This window comes from Cydia strobilella, chromosome 1 (genome assembly GCF_947568885.1).
Source record: "Cydia strobilella chromosome 1, ilCydStro3.1, whole genome shotgun sequence".
In the NCBI taxonomy this organism is placed as follows: Eukaryota; Metazoa; Arthropoda; class Insecta; order Lepidoptera; family Tortricidae; genus Cydia; species Cydia strobilella.
The window spans coordinates 5,577,389-5,602,176 of NC_086041.1; the positions used below are offsets into that span (position 1 = coordinate 5,577,389).

The window sequence follows — 24,788 nt, forward strand, 5'->3', positions numbered from 1 at the left end:
CCCAAAAAGCCGAATATTGTAAATTCCGAACTACATAATTCCGACTATAACAATTCCGATGGTACCAAACACCGAATTTAACATTTACGATTTTCAAAATCACGAATTCGGAATTGCCCTTATTCCGAATTAACGTGATTCCTATTTTAAATATCCCAATTTTTTAATTTCCACTTTTCTGGCAACAGTTCGTTTTCTTGGGGGTCGCAGTTCAAACCCAACCTAACCCACTTTTCTGGCAACAGTTCGTTTTCTTGGGGGTCGCAATTCTAACCTAACCTAACCCACTTCTGGCAACAGTTACTTTTCTTGGGGGTCGCAGTTCTAACCTAACCTAACCCACTTCTTGCAACAGTTCGGGTTCGCAGGTTCACAGTTCTGTCTAATTTATTTATGCCGAATTTTTATGCCAAAAATATTTTATGCCGAATTTAACATGATGCGGCACGACAGGTACCCGTAATAATTACTAAAACGTCGTCTTCATTTGAATATCACGGATTTCATTTTTCCGATCTTGTAAAAAACCGAATTTCTGAATACCGAATTATTTTATTTCCGATCGGACAATGATTTTTCGGAATTTAGGAATTCGAAAAAAAAAATATTTTCGGAAAAATGTAAAATCGGAACTTTAAGCTTTCTGTCAAGTGACAATCGGATTTTAAGTTTTCGGAAATAGCACATTCGTGATTTTATTCCATCGTGTTTTTAAAAATCGTAATTTTGATATTTCGGACTTATAAATAATCGGGATTATGAAAGTCGTGGTTATAAAAATCGGAAAAACGTATTTCGGAATATTTGGGTGTTCCCATCAAAATCATGTCATCCAAATCGGTCCTCCAGTCAAATCAGTCTAAGCATGACGCCGGCGGCGGGCAGCGTCTGCCCCTTTTTTTTGTTTTCGGAGTGGGAAATGCATCTGCCCCTACGACTTGTTGATGGTCATAGCGAAGCAGACGCTCACGGGGACCTGTAGGCGCTAGAAGCGGAACGGGAAGTTGCTCGGAATGAGGGGGAGGGGGAGGGGGGGGGGGCTTCTCCGGCGCCACACTCCGTCAGGATCTGCGCCTACATATGTATTACGTACGATGTATTTGGGATCACAATCGAACTCGCGCTGGCTTGCCGTTTCAGCCGAAAGCAAAGCGACCTGCCTGGCTAGAGCGCCACTGAGTCTCTTACCGTGGTTTTTCTTAGACTCCTGAGACCGTGCCCCTTGTGGCCGCAATACATTGCGAGACTTTCGCGAAAGATTCGATTTTTTTCGGGAAGGCATGGTAACGCGTTTAAGTGCCAAATCGTTTGACATTTACTGAAAAATGTTTTTTTTTAAAGTACCCACCTTCGTGACCATTATTAAGAGGAAAGGGCACGGCCGCTTCTCCATGCAAACGCAGTCTCCATTTTTTGGTTAAAAACTACCCTATGTTCTTCCACGGGACTCAAACTATCTCTATACCAAATTTTATCTAAATCGGTTTAGCGGTTTAAGCGTAAAGAGAAATTAAAAAAATTTTTTGTCATATTTTTTGTGTTTTCACTCGGGAATATCATTTTGATATCATAAATGAATTCGGCAAACCCGATTTATACAAAAACGATACCTAACTTGGCCTAGTAGCTAAAATGATATAGTTATCAAGATAAAGTTTTTAACCCCTTTTTCACCACCAGGGGGATGAATTTTTAAAAACGCTGAAAGTAATTTTCTTGCTTTTAATATAATAACGTTTTGCAAAGTTTTAAGTTCCTAGCTTAAAATAAAATTTGCACCCCAAGACAAAATTTCATCCCCTTTTCAACCCCCTGAGGGGTTAAATTTCCAAAAACGTCAAAATTAGTTTTTTTGTAATCGTCTATCATACCTTTCTAAGAAGTTTCAAAGCATTTGTAATGGATTCACTTTCAACCCCCTTTTAACCCTGTTAGGGGATGAATTCTTGAAAACGCTAAAATCACTTTTCCTGTTTTATAATAATATGCCCATTATACAAAGTTTCAAGTAACGCACTCAAAAAAAATTGATCTCCATACAAACTTTCAACCTCTATTTCACCTCCTTAGGGGATGAATTTTCAAAAACGCTGAAATTAGTTCTCTTGTATTTCAGTAATATATCTTCTTACGAAGTTTCAAATTGCTAGCTTAAAATAAATCTTTAACCCCATACAAACTTACATCCCCTTTTTAACCCCCTTAGGGGTAAAATTTCTCAAATTTTTATGGCCTATAACCTGGCCGTGGATTTTTTCGACAGATTAGTAAAGTTTGCATCAAAATCCGTTCAGCCGTTTTCATTAGTTGTGCGGTCAAATAAACAGACAAACAGATAAACAGACAAACAGATAAACAGATAAACAGACAAACAGATAAACAGACAAAAATTCTAAAAACTGTTGGAATGTGCTCTGTTATCGATTCTAAGTATCCCCAGCCAATTTTTTTTCGAATATCTTCCATGTACAGACTTTCGACCCTCTTCCGCTTTATTATACAATATGTATAGATATGACATCTATTTTACTTTACAATTGTTATTGTTACATTTTTGTATGGTTTTTATTTTTATTCCACTGTGTGATTGTCAGAGAAGTGTTAAAAGCTCGATCTCAGTAGATAAAAAGCAAACTTATAGTTTCTCAAAGGACTGTTTCATTTCAAACATAGACAGAGATAATCATACTATCTCTGTCTTACACTAATACTAGCACCCAAAAATAAGGATGAGTATAGTTTTTTTGGTTCTTAGTTACTGCCAATTTGGTTTGACCAACTATATTTACTTATTTATATCCTAGTAGGCAAGTACAATGCGCTGCAATCAACATACTTAAAACATATAAATTTGTTAGTTTGTTACTTAAAAGCTAGGTTATTTATACTAAAACTATTTTTATTACACACTACCTTAATTTAAAAAATATATATCCCCTAAATGGGGGTTTATAAGTGAGGACATCCAATGTCTTTGTAAAAGACTGTCTGGCCTGTCCGCTAACATATTTAGTATGCTGTTGGCACTACCCTGTATTCTGCTTCTGATGGACATGATCTTTTTACGCATAATGGCGTGGATTGTTCTCGGTGAGATATGCTTAAGGAAACAACATAATCTATAATAGTTATGTATATTCTGTCTATATTGTTCTTCACTTGTATGCTTCTGTTTTATCTCCTTGTAATAAAATAAAATAAATAAAATAATAAAATAATGTAAAAAAAAAAAAAAAAAAAAAAAAAAAAAAAAAAAAAAAAAAAAAAAAAAAAAAAAAAAAAAAAAAAAAAAAGTCCTCTACGTGTGCGTCGGCGAACATGCCAGATGCACTGCAGAATCTAGGGAGCCTCCTCAGCACCCTAAACATGTTATTATAGAGGACATATGTACATCGAAGACCTCATTTATGGATTTGTCTTCCTCTAAATGCTCATAATTACGTGAGAGTGATGTTTTGTTGTTTACAAACAACCCGTAGTATTCCTTACGACGTAATTGATATGCAACTAGCTAATAATCACACGCCACCGTAGGCGTGTGTATAACATGCATAATATGTCTAATCGATATTGATATTTGATCCTGACTTTAGCTTGCAAAAATGGACTCTAGACGTACGCTTTAAGGTTTATAATTTGAAAAAGACAATTTGCTGAAATATAAAAAATGCTTCATTAATTCAAACTACATGGTTTTTATATAATTTTGAACTCAAAACATTAGTCTTTAAAGTATATTATTCAGCGACAGGGTGTAAAACACAAGTCTTTGGTTGCTAATCCACCTAATCGTCCATAGTGTATGATCAGCCTCACGTATCCGCAATCAGGCGTTGGTTCATTATCGCATAAGCGGTTCTTATCTAGTTTCTAAATATGTACTCTATTTAGTGTAAGAATGAGAAATTATTCGCGATATCATTTTAAAATGTGTCGTTTTCAAGCAAAAGGTACCACATTGTCGCTTGCCATAAGGACGCTCTGACAGGTTTTACGTATAAAGATACAAGCAAATTTTCGTCCTTATGTTAAGCGACCTTTTGATTTAAAACGTCACAAATATTTACTAACTTATTATTACATGTTTATTTCAAACTTCATAGTACTTACTTTGGCATTTTCTTTAACCTTTTAGACGCCAATGACCGATATATACGCACAGTAGGTTCAACGCCAAAGACCGATTAATCGGTCGTAGACCACTGAGCAACATAGACTTACATGCATGTGCATAAAGTTCAATTTCAGTTTTGACACTCCGGTGACTTGGCTTCTGGATAACAGCTTTTGTGTTTGACACGGCGTCGAAAAGGTTGAATACCCTTTATACCGAAAAAAAAAACGTCGTTGTCCACACTTACCCGTCAATGGACAAACAATAATGACATTTAATGCTTAATAACTTACAGTAGAAATTTCAACACCGACTTAAATTGACATATTGCAGCATCCGCAGCTAAGATTGATTTTGAAATTGCAACCGTAACTTCATGGTATTAAGTTTCATTATTGTTCGTGTATAAGTAATCCTCTAACATGAGGCCCTTAAGCATGGATACTGTTTATTATTATATTAAGCCGCCTACGCCGCAATAGCCCTTGGTTATTTCTTACAATTTTATTGGTTAATCTAAATCTATAAAAGAGTTCCGTTACTTAAGATACTGACAGACAACGCACTCCTTAAACCAGGGGTCACCAAATGGCGGACCGCGGTCCGGTTCCGGACCCCCGACCTATACTTATTATTATTATTTAATTAACTCAAAAAAATAAAAATAAAACAAGTAGAAACTGACCGCGATGGTCATAATATTTTAAAAACCGGACCCCTGAATAAACTAATTAGTGACCCTGTCATAAACCGTTGAAGATGGGAGCTTGAAATTTTAAATGTATTTATAATCATCAAATGTTGTCGAGCTCCACTATATATCAATGATTTTTTGTAGTAGGTCCTCCTAAGGGGATAATGAGGTTGAAAGTTTATGAAGAGGGGCCGTAACACGTAACATTATCTCTAATGTAATGTAGAGGAACAAATTATTTGGACATCGCGCGGGTGTTGACGTTTTATCTCCATAATTCTGAAAGTCAGAAGTATACTTGTGTTTAAAATGTTGCTTCTCAAATTCCTGGGCTATATCACTAGGTATATTAGACTATAATTATACTACTGTGGTATGCAGTGTAACGATATAACTAACTATTATAACTATTTTGGCTCAGTGATCCAAAGAGTATCTTGGCCTCCGAAACGAGAGCGCGCCACCTGTCCCGATCCTGCGCAACTTCCTACAAGTTACTGACGCGAAGCTGAAGCAGATCCGCCGTCACACTGTCTTCCCAACGATACCTGGGCCGACCCACCGAACAGCTACCAGTCGGTCGTCTTAAGAACGCCCTCTTGAGTCTCTTGACAGCCCGATCCTCTCCCATTCTGATTAGGTGACCAAACCAGCGAAGTCAACGATATAGAACTTTTGCGACTTCAAACAACTTCTACACACAGGCCGATTCGAGTTTCAATTATTCGGTCTGCTTCCGATATTAATACCTCTGATCTGTCAGTGTCAAAGGTGACGTTTTTAGGTTTCCGTACCTCAAAAGGAAAAAACGGAACCCTTATAGGATCACTCGTGCGTCTGTCTGTCTGTCTGTCCGTCTGTCACAGTCCTATTTTCTCCGAAACTACTGGGGGGTAAATGAGAAAATTAAAAAATAAAGTTTGTCAAACTATATCGTGTTACATATCAAATGAAAGAGCTCATTGTGAGAATCTCAAATATATTTTCTTTATAATTTTAAGATAAACAGTTTAGAAGTTATTCAAGAAAATAGGCAAAAAATGACCATTCCCCCCCTTTATCTCCGAAACTACTGGGTCTAAAATTTTGAAAAAAATACACAAAATAGATCTTTATCTATAGATCACAGAAAACCTATTAGAAAAGTGCAGTCAAGCGTGAGTCGGACTTAATTACTTAGTTTTTGATCCGACCCCTACAGGTTTTTTAAAGACATTTCACTCACGTTTCACATCATAAAAAACACATTGTTTAAATGTACAGAACCCTTGGAACGCGAGTCCGACTCGCACTTGGCCGGTTTTTTTAAAGACATTTCACATAAAAATACATTGTTTAAATTGTGTAATGTACGGAACCCTTGGAACGCGAGTCCGACTCGCACTTGGCCGGTTTTTGGTTGAAGAAATGTCTCTTATGACACTGACAGATTAGTATCATATCGGAAACAGAGCGAATAACTAAAACTAGAATTGGCCTCAGGCCTGACAGACGTAATCACGGTCGGAAGCAAATCGTTGTTATTGAAAGTTTGCTAATTCATTTTCATATACCTATACAATATTTCTCTGTGGAATGTGTGTCAATAAGAGACCTTGTTCTGAAATAACAATGGAACGCACCTATCTATATTTTCCTTTGTGTACTTGTCAGGTGTGCACTGCACAGCGTACAGCAGTATAAGTAGGAAAATGCAATTGTCTCTAGATAATTGAAATAAGGTGTTATGTAAATACCATATTTTCTGTGAAAGTTTCTACTTACACACATTTATTCTGTGAGACGTCTGGAAACAAATCACAATGTTAGAAATAAAGAAAAAAATGAACTGCAGAGCGAGCGTGACCTGAACTCGAGTTGTAGCAAATGAGCTTCAGAGATTAACCCGTGTGAGGGAATATTTAATATCCTTCATGGGCGTTTTCTAAAATAAATAGTAAACATTATTTTAACTCAGAATCACTAGTATATTCAATCCTGATAAAAAATGTCCTAATTTTTTTTAATGAAAATTGTACATTCCACTACGTCTCGAACATACAAATGAAAAAAAAAAACATTAACACGTGACGCAATGGAATGAATATTTTGGGACGTCTTTTTTTAATGGCAGGATGGAGAATGCTGAGTAGAATGAGCCCAAAAACGTCCCGATTTGAAATAATCAAGTTTTCAATATTTTAGAAAACGCCCTCATATGCGCCTTAGGGGGCGCCTGGCGAGATTTAGACAGTTTTTTTTGTAACTAGTCAAATCGTATGTCATATACCAATAATTACCTATTTTTGAAATGTGTCCTTGTTTTAAATTAACAATGAAACGCACATATAATTATTTCTTTGTGTATGCCAGCTGTGCGTGATGCGTGACATACTTACATGCTAAATAAGTGTGAAGAGGAAAATGCATTTGGTTCTATATTATGTCCTTGATGTATTTAAAAGAATATAAACAAATAAAACCACCTGAATCTGTCCTTATGGTATAATTTCAGATTTCCCATACTGACCCACTTTTCTTGCTTATACCTTACTTTGTAAAAATGGTACTGGATTTAATACCTAGATGCAGTTTTGCGTCCCTCAATGCCAAACTGTTAACGATTTTCTTATTAAATCTGCCCAGTGTCATCAATAATCAAGTAGCTTTACAAGTAACACTAACATCATCAGAATCATGAATAATATCATAAATGAGACCCATTTTCTGAATTTCGTTAACAATATACATACCTACTTTATTAATATTAGGATCTTTATCAATCATATGAACGAAACGCTATCGTTTATTGATACCAATTAAATACTGCAAGTATCTTATCGCATCAATAGACCTCTTTGTCGCGCCTGTTATTAATTTTTATCGTCCATATCACCGGAATGTACCAAGAATTCAATTAGTACATTTGCATGCTTTTATAGCGCTATAAAAATTGTTTACTTCACCACGATGTGAGATTTTCCGCAGTACTTTTTATTTTTGTTTTGTTTGTATTGTTTAGAATATGTACAGTCTACAGTGTAGACTCTACAGTCAGCGTTAATAGCAGCGGATCAAACAACGTGCCAAAAGTATCTGCCACCCTGGAATACTTTTCAAATAGAGATATACCTATATCTACAGTTCGCGTTACAAAGTATCTGTCACAATCGAATTGTTCTTCATTCATTCATTGATATATAAGGACATATCTCTTTTTGTTAAGTTATTAGAGAATAAAAGATACTTTTAACGCGTACTTTGATCCGTTACTTTTGATGCTGAGTGTACCAGGTGAACTTCCTAAGGCCCAAGATACACTTGTAAGTTTTACTTACGTAAGTAGGGATACAGCTATACTACAGAAAGATAGATGAATATCGTTATCTCATTTTAACAAATAGCTTTGTCCCTAATTACGTAAGTATTTACAAGTGTATCTCAGGCCTAAGATCTTATTTAAAATTATTTGAACACTACTTTAAATAGGTACACTTAGGACTGTGAGCCTTAGGATGATAGGCGTTTCAAATAACTTGTACGCGTTCTATGGGAAGGTTATTCACGCCATATGTATTAGGTAGCTGTGACTCGATGCTGATATCGATAGTGACAAAAACATTTAAATTTAACCCTACAATTTTTTTTAGGTACAAGAACGCCGTGCGTTCAGAGCAACTGAAGCTGTTTGGAAATCTCATCATTCATTACAGCTCACAGGTACAGGTACCGTCCTCATTATATTAAATCAGTACTACATGTCCTCTGTCTGCCTTGTTAAATCATTCATTAGTTCATTACTATATGTACAGGTTGATTCACGAAAGCTGGCACGAATGGATTGTACGAAACTTTCATTATTGATATACAGTCAGAGCCACCATTTTTTTGCTAATGTGATACACACATAGATATTTTCATTCATTACGTTCGTGCCAACTCGAATCGACCTCCACGGGCTATAAAATTGCATGTACACTTTATGAATTATGATGATTCATCAAGTGCTCATGCACTTTTGCGTCTGGATGTACAGTCACCTGCAGAGATAGTTGACCTCCTTGCAAACACTCCTATGCAGGAGAGGCATCAACGTTCTCTGTGGCTGCATGATCAGACGGCGCCGACCGTCCAGGGCGACTTCATTGGGGGGATTGTGTTTTATAATAAACAAATTTATTTCTATATAATTCAGTATACTAAAATTATTGTCCTACTTATTCCCGCAATTCTTAATCTATGTTAAATAGTTTTCTATTACTTACTTACTCTTGACTTTTTCACCTAAACGGAAAATTGGCCGTTTAGATGTTGAAGCAAAAAATAAGCAAAATAAAACTATTTGACAAAGACCAAAAGTCAGGGTATCAGCAGGACTATACTTTGCGTTTTGTTTCAATTTTCTTTCTTTACATAATAAGGTCTAATAATTTACATTTTATGTCTAAATAATCCAAATGAAGTAGTCAATTCATAACCGCATAGCTAGAGAATTTCACCATATATTCGGTAGCGTGATCAACGTTAATTGACTACTTGATCTTTTGACACGGTTTTACGTTTCTACGTATAATATGATTACGTAAGGTATATTCAAAATAATAGAAGATACTGGACCATATAAAATATCAATCATTGTTTGTACGATCAAATGTGTCCTTAAGGCCGCGGACTTGATGTAAGCGGCGCGCGGCGCGGCGAGCGGTAAATCAACGCCATTCATACATTGTGCTCGACTAAGTGCCAGTTGCACCATCCGCACTTAACAGACTAATCAACGTCAACCGGCGCGCCGCGGCGGTTGACGTTGATCAGTCTGTCAAGTTCGGATGGTGCAACTGGCACTAAATGTATAGCGGCCGGCGCTTGTTGCGTCCAGTCTGCGACCTAACAGTATAGATAAAATTTTCTCTACTGAGCTCGTTCACTTACCTGTACTAACAATGGCATTCTGTTAAACAAAAGCCATTATTTCTTTTGTGTGAGCGCGTGGCCTTTGTGCCTGAGGCTCACACACAATGGCCACGCGCTCACACACAATGGCCACGCGCTCAGGCACAAGGGCACACAAAAGAAATAATGGCTTTTATTTAACAGAATGCCATTGTTAGTACAGGTAAGTGAACGAGCTCAGTAGAGAAAATTTTATCTATAACAGTAAAGCTCTGTTTTCCTAGGATAGCAGTAAAATATATGGGTGGAGTAGTATTTTGTATGGAGACGGCCGCTATATGACAGCAACGCTATCCTAGGAAACCAGAGCTTTAGAGCAAACTTATAATGTTTTATTTGTTACATTTGCAGGTGTTAGCTGCAGAGCCATTCCTTAGGCCACTTCTGAAACTGTTCAGCGGGTTGAGGAACGAATTAATCCCGCTCGATCAGGAAAGTGAGTAACGAAAATATTTTATTAATATGTTATAGAAAAGACTGGTATGAAGTGGTGGAATCAGTTTGTGCTGTAAGGCCAAATACAAAACAATGTTATTTAGAGAGACCCCACACTAGGGTCTTGTGAGCGTCGGTGTCTAGTCAGTGCTATGGAAAATGGACAATGGTGTCCCTGCGCAGTTGCGCCAACGTTGTGTCGAGCAGCAGCCGTAGAGTTAACGCCGACGTTCGGAAGACGCTAGTGGGGGGTATATATTATTGTTCAACAAAATAACATAAAAACAACATAAAACCACAGGGCGGACACGCTATACATCAAAAATCACTTGCGTTTCTGTGTGAACGGCACGTCTGTACACGCGTCCTGCGTCATATGTGAGTAAGTTGCTTAAAAATAGTTCTGAGCGGCCGGCAAACGGCCGTCAATTTGCTGTCGCGAGGCGAGGTAATTCGAATCGGGGCTAGGCGGTGCGTGGCCGTTATGTATGATAATACTATTACTTATTCTGTGGCGTCGGCGTCTAGTCAGCGCTATGGAAAATGGACAAAATGGTGTCCCTGCGCAGTTGCGCCAACGTTGAGTCGAGTTAACGCCGACGTCAGGAAGACGCTGGTGGGGGGGTCTCTCTTATTGTTCAACAAAATAAAATGAAAACAACATGAAACTAAGGAACGGTAGACAAAAAGCGGTCTTAACTTATAAAAATCTAGTTTGATACTAAAATGGCGCTGAAGTAATAAAATAAACAATTATCTATCGAAAATGCATAGTTAATCGCTCCAGTCTCCCACGGTAGTTAAGCAGTTTAATCACTAATAAAAAATAAGTCGTAAAGTACTTAATTTATGTAGGAACGATTTCACTTTCCATATGATAGTTTTTACAATATGGAATATTACGCGAAACTGCGCAGGTGGCGCCACTATCATAATCTGAGGGTCTATCGCGAAACAAGAAAATCGAAATTTCGTTATCTAACATTTCTGTCACTCTAGCTTATTCGAGCGATAAAGAGGCAGATAGCTAAATTTCGGATTCACGTTTCCCGGTAGGTCCTCTGTAAACAAACCGCCTTGATGCATCAATGTCATATTTTATTATCTCTGAAAACTTGTCAAAAACCTGTTAAAGGTACAGTAGATATGTATAAGTTACTCTATGGTTTACTAAAAGGCTAGTGCTGCACTCTGGTGGCAGAACATTGCAGTAATACATATTAAATCACATTTAGAAACGGGTCTATCGCGAATTTATTTTGTTACCTTTATTTACCGACGTTTCGACATAGGTTTCACTGGTCGTGGTTGCGGCTAACTGACCACACACACACACACACACACACACACACACACACACACACACACGCACAGATTGAGCCGCGATAGACCCGTTTCTAAATGTGATTTAATATGTGTTCAAACCGCGAAAGTTTTAAATGTTATATTGCAGTAATATCCCCTATTAGGTATATATTTTGCGTAGTCGTAATATTCGTAAACATTGTCATTGTTTTTTACTATATACTGTATTTTTTTATTTGTAACTATGTTAATATGGAAAGTGCACTGAAAATACCCATTTTAATGCATTTGCTTTGTTTGCAGCTCAATTGGTGATGGTATTGAACCACCTGTGCGTCGCCCTGATGCAAAACATCGAATTTATCGATCTATTCTTCTTGACAAACCACACGCAAACTGAAGCCAAGCCTGAGTAAGTAGTAACTACACTTTTAGATGACCATTAATAACATAAGTCTGCCTTTTGTATACAGTACAGGTTAAATAAAATAATAATATAACATGAGAAACGATCGTTCTGAAAATTGCTTACTGTCCCAAGAATTTTTGTTGTTTTTGTTTTCGCCAACAAACACTACAACAGTCTACACAACAAAAAACATTTAATTTTATGCATAATTAGATAAAATCGATTTGGTCCTGTATAATTATTTTGATCGTAAAATAATGCACTTTTCGTTGTTTTATTCAAATTTGCGCAGTATTTTAGTTTAATTTAACCCTTAAATGCATAATGATGTATATATGCATCGTATATTTGATGGTCCGTGGCTCAATATGCAGCTATCCAAAATCACATTTATTACTTTTATACAGCATGACACATCTATTTCAATTTATTAAAAAGTTATACAAAAAATCATGCATTTAAGGGTTAATTACATTTGTTTTAAGACGAAATGGCGGAATTTATGAAGTTGTTGATTTTTAGTCTGTAATTTTGGCGATTTTTTTGGGGTTTGCAATTATTTTATATTTAAAATCTTTATTACATACTTATAGTGTAAATTTCTAATGGTAGTATGATTTTTCATATATTATTTACCAATAATTGTATATTCACATAAATTATGATTTATCCTATGTACACTGATTTAGCTGTGAAAATCGATGTTTTAATTTTTTTTTTAATTTTCCCAGAATCGGTAAACAATTATGTAACACATATATTAATTTCAGGCAAAAATAAAAAATCATGCATTTAAAGGTTAAAAACCTTTTAATTTGAATTAATGACACAGTTTTGAGTACTGGGACAGATGTTACATAATTTTCAAAATTGTATTTATTATTACATTATGTTAAACTTAGTGTTAGCCTTCATTTGTTTAGTCTTTCATTAAATGGAATGTAACGAAATGGAGAACTGTGTCACGTGAAATACAGTCATACGTTCAGCTGCTCCATTCTCAAGTATGAGAACGCGCATAAGATAGCCTTTACCCATATACCTAACTATAACAACGTAACACAGCTGTCCGTCTCCTAATTTAACCTACTAATGTTTCTACCCTTGACAATAGAGTACAAAATGAGTAAAGTGAGCGAGTGAGTAGAGTACATAGTATTGATAACATAAATCACGAGTTGTAGGTCAGAGATAATGACAGTTTAATTTCTGCGAGCAGTATAACAATGACGTATTGAACTGGACTATGCAATGTTTGTTTACTGTTTTCTTGTTAATTAATTATCACAAAACGGCCATTATGCTTTATGAAATGACATCATATCAATGAGCGCATAGTGCACAATCGTACTTTTTTCTCATTATGCAACGGAAACACAGTTAAATCACGGAATAAGAAATAGTATTGTTATACAGAACGGCCACGCACCGCCCCGCCCCGACTCGAATTACCTCGCCCCGCGACAGCAGATTGACGGCCGTTTGCCGACCGCTCAGTACTATTTTTAAGTAACTTACTCACACAATGACGCATGCCGCATGTACAGACGTGCCGTTAGCCGCCGACACATAGAAACGCAAGTGATTTTTAGGGTTCCGTACCCAAAGGGTAAAAACGGGACCCTATTACTAAGACTCCGCTGTCCGTCTGTCTGTCACCAGGCTGTATCTCACGAACCGTGATAGCTAGACAGTTGAAATTTTCACAGATGATGATGCCGCTATAACAACAAATACTAAAAACAGAATAAAATAAATATTTAAGTGGGGCTCCCGTACAACAAACGTGATTTTTTTTGCTGTTTTTTGCGTAATGGTACGGAACCCTTCGTGCGCGAGTCCAACTCGCACTTTGCCGGTTTTTGATGTATAGCGTGTCTGCCCTGTGGTTAAATATATAGAAAATGATATAATGCTGGCTCTCACAACCAAATTTATGCATTTTTTTGTCAACTGTGGTGTCGTCGTTTGTTAATACAAAGTTCCTACATTTTAAGGTTACCTATTATTTTTGATAGATACTAATGGCGTTATTAATAAACGGGTTACTGGCCTGAATTAGCTATGAATCGTTTGTCTTTATCTGTCATTATGACTTATGTATTTGTAAGAAAGGGATAAAACTAACTAAACCAGGCCCGTAAAGTTTTATGAATAAGGGGGTTAAACACTAGAATTTATAGGCCTAGTGGCTAGTGGGGAACTAAATGCGGTGATCGCACTCAACGTAACATAGATCGTGGACTGATATATTATGTTCGTGCTGTTTGACATATGTCCACTGTCGAATATGTGATATGGCGAATTGCCGCCAGGAGGGCGCCACATCATCGTTAGAGCCTGTTTTGAAATATAAAAGATATCGTTCGCATTTGATACACACTAAGTGTATGGATAAATACGGTATGATAAGTCTTATCTTACCTTATTTATCCATACATTTACAAAGTATTTCTAAGTACCTAAGTAAATCCTATGTTTGCAGGTTCATAATAACCCGCCTCCTCCTAAAGTTCGTCCACCGCGAGGGCCGCAAGGGCTCAGCGGCGCGCGACGCCCTACTTCTCTGCGCGAACATGTCTGCGCGGTGCCCGCAACTGGCCAGGTGCATGCTGGAAGGAGATACTTGCCCCGTGCTGGCCACAGGTTAGTCGGCCTTATTACCATAGACATTGGGCTGCATTTGCAACACGCGCTTATTGTAGATTGTCATTTAGACTCGGTAGTATACCGTGTGATAAGGGCTCAGCGGCGCGCGACGCCCTACTTCTGTGTGCGAACATGTCTGCGCGGTGCCCGCAACTGTCGAGGTGCATACTCGAGGGAGATACTTGTCCTGTGCTGCTATGTGCTTGTCTTGTGTTGTTGTGTGTGCTGTGCTGGCCACAAGTTACTCGACCTCATTTATATGGGAGTAGAACTGTGTTTGCAATAACCCCTTGTTATTAGTTCTTCCTTGGACTAGCTAGAGTAGCTGAGAGATATTTAAGGATAGAGTTGAGTTTTCAACAATAAGTTCTGAACTTGTTCTAAAGTTTTTGTATATCCGCGGGCTATTCACAGCAGCATCCCTATTATCGAGTGCGATCATAAAACGCCTGCTTTTACGGCTTCCACAACTTTCAGGATGTTTGTTAGGGTTCCGTACCTAAGGGGTAAAAACGGGACCCTATTACTAAGACTCCGCTGTCCGTCTGTCTGTCTATCTGTCTGTCACCAGGCTGTATCTCATGAACCGTGATAGCTAGACAGTTGGAATTTTCACAGATGATGTATTTCTGTTGCCGCTATAACAACAAATACTAAAAAGTACGGAACCCTCGGTGGGCGAGTCCGACTCGCACTTGTCCGGTCTTTTGCATTAAATGAGTAATATGAATTATTCACAGGTCTAAGCGGGCTTTACTCGCTTCTCCCGCGAACGTTGGGCGACAACGTGTACCGACTAACAGCCGACGACGTGAACCAGGGCCACAAGCTGACGCTGTTCACCGACTCGGTGGAGTTCTGCAACGCCGTGGCACAGGTCAGACAACATTACACCGTAGCTCGTCCGTAGGCGATAGGGTTTACTTCTCCCGCGGTCGTAAGGCGACAACGTGTACCGACTAACAGCCGACGACGTGAACCGTGAACGACTCGGTGGAATTTTGCAACGCCGTGGCGCAGGTTCGTCAACTTTATATCTTAGGGTGGTATTCCACCTGTAAAATTTCCTTGTCCAATGTGTATTTGCGTTTCACATTTTGCTTAGTGAGGGAGTGAGACGCAATGCACATTGGACCAAGAAATTGGACAGCAGGAAAAAAAATTGCTGTAAAATGTATCGAGATGATAGATCCGAAAAAGAAGTCATGTGATCATTTCCATTATTTCAGTCTAGATTGGCGTTTTCTATAAACGATTGTGACTTGGTCTAGCCCCAGTTTTCGATGGTCACCTTTGTGAGATCTAATGTATAACCAAGTTAGTTTATACGAACAAATAGTTTGTCATACATTGTTTTTGAATAAATACATCCGTGTTAGAGTAGATATCTTTTCATTTTGAATAATCGAAATTAAACTTTCGTGAGACATATTTCAAAATATTTAGATCACTACGGTTACACTCATTAGTATTTTTAGTCGCGCCCCCCGCCCCCGCCCCATCAGCACGCGCGCAACGAGCGACGATAGGCGGGCGGCACGGGCTGTTGCACGGAGTACAGCCGCCGTGGAAGGAAGGACTCCCGAAGAGTCCGAAACATGTCGCCAAAATACTAGTGTAGTAAAGTGTAACCGTAGTAATTTTGAATGTATATTTTAAGATAGATAGATAGATAAATTATTTATTGCCACAACAAGGGTTTTTTTTTAATTATTTTTACACACTTATGCTATACTTAATCTAGACAATTTATGTATAAATGAGTAAGTTTATGTATTGTTTAGGTCGCGCATCCGTCCATCAAGAAGCAGCTTCTCGACCTGCTCTGCCAAGGGTTCCTAGTGCCCGTCATGGGGCCCGCCTTATTACAGGTGAGCTGAACTACTATAGGGGTTTGGATTGAGTGACTTTCATCGCTTTATAAAGGATTTATAGGACGGAGAGTCTTAGCAGTTCGCTTATTTTGTTCTGTGCCTTATTATTACTGTACCTTATTTATTACGTGCAAAATATTGTAGTGCAGTTTTCACAGATGAATTACATGACTCTGTATTAGAGATGGGCCGAATATTCGGTATTCGGCATATTTTTCAATGTTCGTATTCGGCCGAATAGTTCGGTTCGAATTGCCGAATATTTACCGAATAGTCCGCTAGTTAGCGCGAATGCACTTTGCGATCAGGTATGAGTCGTTACCGTTTCTTTTCATAAGCATTCCCGGTCGGTCGGGAGGAGAAGGGTCAAAAACACGTTAGGGCTTGTGCACGAATCACGCGAGGTTCGATAGGGGGGAAGGGGGTCACGAAAAAATCACGACAGATCACGTTGGGGGAGGGGGGGTCTAATGGAGACCTCACGTGTATTTTTCTACAGTGAATGAAAGTAAGAAAAAATATTATATTTACCACATGAGTAGATATTTTTACGAAAATAGAAAAATAAACAAGATTTACTATACATATACAACACTATTTATATTTAAAAAAATACACATGAGGTTATGTGGGGGAGAAGGGGTAGCCAATAACCTCACCAAATACCACCAAGGGGGCGGCGGGATCAAAACGTAGCCTAAAACCTCGCGTGATTTGTGCACAAGCCCTTATGAGTGCAGACCGCGGACCTGAATGAACTTGTTTTCAGCGTTTTAGGCAGTTTTAGCCCAACCGAATATTCGTATTCGGCAAAGGTCCGTATTTGGCCCATCTCTACTCTGTATAGATCTAATGTTTTATATTTCAGTAAACGTAAAGCGCCATACAATGTCATCTACGAGTATTTCAGCTGTCAAAACGACGAGTGCAAACTTTCGCACTACTTACTACTTAGTATTAAATTTTTATGTCTATGGTACCAAGCAAGGCGGCAAGTTTAGATAAAAAATAATGGAATTGCTAAGACTGGAGAGAAAGAAGGAATAGCTGATTGTTCATAATGTATTGTGTATGAGATTAATATTGTATTGAAAATAAACAATCAACTTTTCTTCTGAAAGTGTGTATACCATATATTATGTTTATTATTTGTACATGCCTTTAGAGAATGAGGTTTTTGGACATTTCTGATATGAAGTTTGATAATTGATCATAATAAATAATGTCCTCCTTGAAGGCGATTTTATAGCGTTATATTAGAAGATATTTTAATGTTTATTTATTTATTTGTATTTTTTATTGATATGTTTTGGGAATGTTTGTTAAAGCAATATATTACATAATTAATTTATGTACCTATTTTATTATATCAATAAATATATTTAACAGTAAAATAAACAGCAGCATTCAAATTATATGCACAATGTTAACATTATACTAACGATGCAGTCTTTCTTTCAGTCGGACGAGGTGAAGTTTGTGGATTATATCAGCAATCGCTGAATAGTGTTGCCACTGGTTTCATAATTACCGTGTGTCTGTTCGCACAGTGGTTGATTAAAATAGTACATTTTACAACTAGTGTGAAAAGACGTTTCACACGTGTTGTAAACGACGTTTTTTTAATACAATTGCGAAAAAATAATAAATTAATATATCATTAGTAGAATCATACCACCAAACCAAACCAAAACCAAAAGTACCTATACAGCCCGCGATACTTGAGCTGCCGCAGCCCGCGATACCTTCATACTCGTGCGCGCCCCGGCCGCGGCCGCCGCGGGCCCGGCGCGGGTTGGTCAACGACACCGAGGAGTAACTCATGAGGCCCTGGTACCTGCTCAAGCTAAATTACATTTTAACTGCGTTTCGAAAGTATAGTTTGGAACTAAAAAGTAAAAAGCACTAGTTCGAGAAATTGAGCTTCTCGCACGCTACGCAGCCACAAAAAGTACCACTTTTTGAGCAACTGTATTAAAAAAAGTATTTCTATCTTCAACTGTTTTACGTGGCATCCACTGAAATGATTCCTAGAGATAGTGCGACATAAAATAGTAGAAATTATATAAAATGGAACTAAAAAATCCATACTAAATTGTTGCCATTTTTAAGCATTTTACGTCAAAAATGTGACAGTTACGTACGAAGTGACGCCCTCAATAACTTTCTACAATTTCTTGGACTATATTAGACATTACAATAGATAACAGACAGACCGAGCCCTGATGTAATATGATTGACTCTTATAATCTGATCTCATTGAATGCCACGATATTTTAGGGTTTTCCATTGTTATTTATTAATCTTTTATAATATATCTTAGTTCTTTTGTGTAGGTAATTACATTTAATGTTATTTTTACTTACCTGAAGTCTCGCGTATCTGACTGGCCCGCTATGCATGGAGGTAGAAAGTAGTTAAGGTTAACACCTACTAACTACTAAATGTTATCAGAAAGGGATTAATATAAGGTGTTTCTATTCGAGTAATTCCGAATACTTCAGAATGTCGGATCATGTACATATTATCTTAGTTTGACTACCATTTCGTATGTATCTCTCAGTTACTTCAAGGTTAGCTGGAAGATATCCCTTAAGGGGATAATTTCGCCTTTGTACACATTTACTGTATTCTCTGTATTACATACTTGTTTTGTGCAACAAAGTGTTTACTACTACTAAATCCGAAAACAGGGTACTACATCAAATTAGAGTACATTTTCGGAATTACTCGACAATTTTAAGAATACAGATTTACCTGACTATATCTTACCATAGTTCACACTGTTAGCGTGCGAATCGGACGGAGTGTGCCATGCCCCTTAACGGACAATTTGTAAAGGGCCCCACTGACTATCAGCCCGCCGGGCGATATCGGCCTGTCAGTTGTTCGGAACTGTCAAATTTTTGTTCTAACTGACAGGCCGATATCGTCCGGCGGACTGATAGTCAGTGGGCCCCTTAAGCCTTACTGAAAAGTCATTAGGCAAGGTTCACATGTGGTTAGTTAAGAGCATTGTTGTTAGTATTTAAGGGCCCCCCCTGACTATCAGTCCGCCGGACGATATCGGCCTGTCAGTTGTTCGGAACTGTCAAATTTTTGTTCTAACTGACAGGCCGATATCGTCCGGCGAACTGATAGTCAGTGGGCCCCTTAACTGACAGGCCGATATCGTCCGGCGGACTGATAGTCAGTGGGCCCCTTAAGCCTTACTGAAAAGTCATTAGGTAAGGTTCACATGTGGTTAGTTAAGAGCATTGTTGTTAGTATATCCTAACATACTTATAAAGTCACGATTTGCTGGTCATAGTCTAGCTAAATCTAGACAATGTTCAAATATTTTCTAAACAAAAGAACTAAGGTGTATCATGTGTTGGGTTGTGGTATCACGAGCGGGGTTTCATTACTCGCACGGGAGCACGGTGTGGTCATCGGAACACGGCGGTTGAGTGACGGTACGCTAAATCTTATGCTTTGAGTGGTAAGGAACGTTTTTGCTTGCTTTATGTGTGATTTGTTAAGGGTAGAGAAATATAAGAGACGCAAAATTTATATGATTAGTGGTGCACATTGCAAAGAGTATTTAACAGTATCAGAATATCATTTATTTGGCTACTTTGTGTTTTACATAAATGTCCCTATGACCGGTGGAGTCGTGTAGGGGTGAGTCAGCTAACTTATGTGTTTTATTTATTCTAAGAGGACGCGGGGCTTTCGTTTTATCGATAGGCCACCGCCGAAGTACTTATGAGCGACATAACACACACATATAATTATGATTACAATCAGTTTTTTTTAACATGCTCTAACGATATTCAAGAGAGTCAATCGCAGCTTGATTGCAACTAAGAAGAGTACGAGGGGAGGTACCACCCTACAGCCTGGATCTGGCTCCCAGCGATTATTATTTGCTCCCAAATAATAATAAAAACTACGAGGATCTTTTTTTGTGATAATGAAGAAGTGAAGGAGGCTATTTCGGCTCATTTTCAAGGCAAAGATAAAAAAAAATTGATGGTCTACATAAATTAGTTATAGTCGATCTGAAAAATGCATTAAACTCGAGGGTAAATATATTGAAAAAGAAAAATACTTCTATTGTTTTTTTAATTTGCAAATACATCATTCCGCGAAAATTTGTACCTCCCCTCGTATACTCGTAAAAATGTATTAGAATTTTATCTAAAAAAAATTGGCTTTGATTTAATAGTTATTTCCTTTTGTCAAGCCAAACCTGCTATTCTAAAACTAATCCTTGCCATTTACCTTTGAATCAAAAGCACACTCCTTTATTAATATTGAAATTAAAAATAGTTAAAAAAAATTATGTACCACCACTCAACCGCTCAACATGCTCGAGTATCCAAGCCCTACTAACGCATACCACGATCGTAGACGAAACCCGGGCCGTTGCAGAGTGGCGCTCCCGAGCAAGCGGCGGCGATGGCGTACCTAGAGCTAGTGCTCAGATGCTCAACACAGCGGGGCTTGCTGCGAGCGGTTCTACATTTTCTCTTCACTTATGAATATGATGGCGTGAAGCTGATTGACGTCATGCTTAGGAGATTGGACGGGAATACCCAGGTTAGTTAACCGATGGCATGTAGAACCCTGTAGAAGTTTAAGTTGCAAAGTAGCGCTCCCAAGCAAGCGGCGGCGTTGGCGTACCTAGAGCTAGTGCTCAGATGCTCAACACAGCGGGGCTTGCTGCGAGCGGTTCTACATTTTCTCTTCACTTATGAATATGATGGCGTGAAGCTGATTGACGTCATGCTTAGGAGATTGGACGGGAATACCCAGGTTAGTTAACCGATGGCATGTAGAACCCTGTAGAAGTTTAAGTTGCAAAGTAGCGCTCCCAAGCAAGCGGCGGCGTTGGCGTACCTAGAGCTAGTGCTCAGATGCTCAACACAGCGGGGCTTGCTGCGAGCGGTTCTACATTTTCTCTTCACTTATGAATATGATGGCGTGAAGCTGATTGACGTCATGCTTAGGAGATTGGACGGGAATACCCAGGTTAGTTAACCGATGGCATGTAGAACCCTGTAGAAGTTTAAGTTGCAAAGTAGCGCTCCCAAGCAAGCGGCGGCGTTGGCGTACCTAGAGCTAGTGCTCAGGTGCTCAACGCAACGGGGCTTGCTGCGAGCGGTTCTACATTTTCTCTTCGCTTATGAATATGATGGCGTGAAGCTGATTGATGTCATGCTTAGGAGATTGGACGGGAATACCCAGGTTAGTTAACCGATGGCCTGTAGAACCCTGTAGAAGTTTAAGTATTGGGTCTTTAATTCTTTCCGCAAAGTGTAAATTTCAATGTCAGAAACTATAATGTAAGTCCTTTTATTTGTTATTTTTAAGCCAACGTTATGTACTAACAAACCTCTAATTTCAGCTCGCCCTAGTCTCCCTTTCCCTAATGGAGACCCTCATCGACCTAAACTCCGAAGACGTGATGATCGAGTTAGTCTACAAGTACCTCCTGAAAGGCCACCACTTACTCACACACCGACCAACACCACCCGACCCTAATTCATATAGGGACGCCGCAATGTCCTTCCTAAGTCTTAGCCCACAGTGCTGCTTTAGGTCTTTAAGTAGGACAAGAGCTTGGGTGGATGAACTGGCCATGAGCGGTAGAAGAGTGTTGGATTTGAAGAGAGACGATGAGAGAGTTAATGGGGTGCAAGATGGCATCGCTATGAACAGTTTGGTGCAGGAGATCAAGTTTAATTATGGGGTAAGTTCTTTAGATTCTTTTATTTAGCGCCGCGCCATGTGGGTTGCTGACGACTCACAAAAATTCAAGTTTAGTTGCCAACGGGCAAGCACACCGATCACGACCCTAAGATCCTAATTCATACCAAGATATGTCAATCCTGAGTCTCAGGCCAAACATCATTGTAAAGACAAAAGTCACACACAGTGAAGAGAAAAGGTTCAAATTAAACTAAATATTTCCTTTCAGAACCCAAACGACACCCTGTTTGGCAACTACCACGCATACCTGTGCGACGCTCGATTCGAAATCGTCTCTCGCGCGCTCGCCTGCGCCCACTGGAGCTCCAAATACGACACCATTACCCTACCCAAGCCGGAACCGAACAACAACACGAAAGAGACGAGAGACGAGCCCGTCCCCACGAAAGAGCAAGACAGCCTTATATCCAACTGCACCAGCGGCTACGATACTTTAAAAACTAGCGATACCTCAGAAAAAGAACCACACAGTTTAACATCGCTGAACGAAGCGGATGAACAAGAACAGCAAGATGTAAACGGCGATGGGAAAGACAGAGACAGCCTAATATCGACGGGAAGTGATAGTGATAAGAATGAGGAGTTTGTTGAAGACTCATTTAGGATGTGCTTCTTAAAGATGGATAGGGATTATGAAGAGGTGCCTGTGATAAAGAATTGGGTGGCTGGCGGGAGAGTCAGTCCGGCGTCGCTTGTCGGTACGTCTAAAATTTCTTGATTTTTTATATTATTCCACGTTTGTCTGTTAGCACTGGTTTTTTTTATACTAACTGTGAAAGCAGCTCGGATGCCTATATTCCAGATTACTCCACTAACTTATACCTCCCCCAAAATCCTCTTACCGTTAAAGTAGTCGTCGGATTTAGCACTGCCCTGATGATCTTCATTTCGTTTTCTGGCCCTATCGGACAGATTATTTTGACTCAGGTATACTTAGTTGGTTCTTGGATTTTGAACCTGAAATTTTACTGACAGCTCCAGAATAGTGATCAATAACATTTTTTTGTGTATATTCGTAGATCTTAAAATTTCGGTGGCTTTCTATTTTGTAGGCTGTTTTAAAAAGTAGGTACTCAATTTGAAGAATTTTATATCATTCTTTTTTCCAAAATAATACAGGTCAAATCTATAAGGTTGGGTTAGATTAGATCAACGTTAATAAATTACAAGTAGGAAATTAAATAAAAAATATTGTTGTGGTTGGTTCGTTAATTCAATGGATTTTTGCAGGCCCTCTCCTAAGCAGCCTCCTGAAGAAGGCCGCGGCCCTCCTAGAATCAGACGTCCTCAGCAACTGCCTAGTGACGGGGCTGCTCGGGAAACTGTGCGCGGCGCCCTGCGCACTCCTACCCGGCCTGCTGCTCCCGCAGCCGCACACGCAGCCCAACGTGCCCTCCCTGTACCAGGTACTGTAGCCCAATGTGCCCTCCCTGTACCAGGTACTGTAGCCTGCTGTCTGTGCTCAGCTACTGCCTAGTGACGGGGCTGCTCGGGAAACTGTGCGCGGCGCCCTGCGCACTCCTACCCGGCCTGCTGCTCCCGCAGCCGCACACGCAGCCCAACGTGCCCTCCCTGTACCAGGTACTGTAGCCCAACGTGCCCTCCCTGTACCAGGTACTGTAGCCTGCTGTCTGTGCTCAGCTACTGCCTAGTGACGGGGCTGCTCGGGAAACTGTGCGCGGCGCCCTGCGCACTCCTACCCGGCCTGCTGCTCCCGCAGCTGCACACGCAGCCCAACGTGCCCTCCCTGTACCAGGTACTGTAGCCCAACGTGCCCTCCCTGTACCAGGTACTGTAGCCTGCTGTCTGTGCTCAGCTACTGCCTAGTGACGGGGCTGCTCGGGAAACTGTGCGCGGCGCCCTGCGCACTCCTACCCGGCCTGCTGCTCCCGCAGCTGCACACGCAGCCCAACGTGCCCTCCCTGTACCAGGTACTGTAGCCTGCTGTCTGTGCTCAGCTACTGCCTAGTGACGGGGCTGCTCGGGAAACTGTGCGCGGCGCCCTGCGCACTCCTACCCGGCCTGCTGCTCCCGCAGCCGCACACGCAGCCCAACGTGCCCTCCCTGTACCAGGTACTGTCCACCGTGCCTGTACCAGGTACTGTAGCCCAACGTGCCCTCCCTGTACCAGGTACTGTAGCCTGCTGTCTGTGCTCAGCTACTGCCTAGTGACGGGGCTGCTCGGGAAACTGTGCGCGGCGCCCTGCGCACTCCTACCCGGCCTGCTGCTCCCGCAGCCGCACACGCAGCCCAACGTGCCCTCCCTGTACCAGGTACTGTAGCCCAACGTGCCCTCCCTGTACCAGGTACTGTCCAACGTGCCTGTACCAGGTACTGTAGCCCAACGTGCCCTCCCTGTACCAGGTACTGTAGCCTGCTGTCTGTGCTCAGCTACTGCCTAGTGACGGGGCTGCTCGGGAAACTGTGCGCGGCGCCCTGCGCACTCCTACCCGGCCTGCTGCTCCCGCAGCCGCACACGCAGCCCAACGTGCCCTCCCTGTACCAGGTACTGTAGCCCAACGTGCCCTCCCTGTACCAGGTACTGTAGCCTGCTGTCTGTGCTCAGCTACTGCCTAGTGACGGGGCTGCTCGGGAAACTGTGCGCGGCGCCCTGCGCAC

The 24,788-nt window shown here is 40.1% G+C and overlaps 1 protein-coding gene across 1 annotated transcript in view; it reads left to right on the plus strand.

Moving 5' to 3' along the window:
• The window catches only part of LOC134755703 (FHIP family protein AGAP011705), a 37,097-nt gene that overhangs the window by 7,245 nt on the left and 5,064 nt on the right, over positions 1–24,788 (plus strand). The window contains exons 4-13 of the mRNA XM_063692252.1: positions 8,438–8,507; positions 10,092–10,176; positions 11,784–11,892; positions 14,375–14,535; positions 15,279–15,415; positions 16,323–16,409; positions 20,808–20,996; positions 21,805–22,149; positions 22,378–22,867; positions 23,400–23,575. Coding sequence (XP_063548322.1) covers positions 8,438–8,507; positions 10,092–10,176; positions 11,784–11,892; positions 14,375–14,535; positions 15,279–15,415; positions 16,323–16,409; positions 20,808–20,996; positions 21,805–22,149; positions 22,378–22,867; positions 23,400–23,575 — 1,849 coding nt within the window. The remainder of the gene's footprint in view (positions 1–8,437; positions 8,508–10,091; positions 10,177–11,783; positions 11,893–14,374; positions 14,536–15,278; positions 15,416–16,322; positions 16,410–20,807; positions 20,997–21,804; positions 22,150–22,377; positions 22,868–23,399; positions 23,576–24,788) is intronic.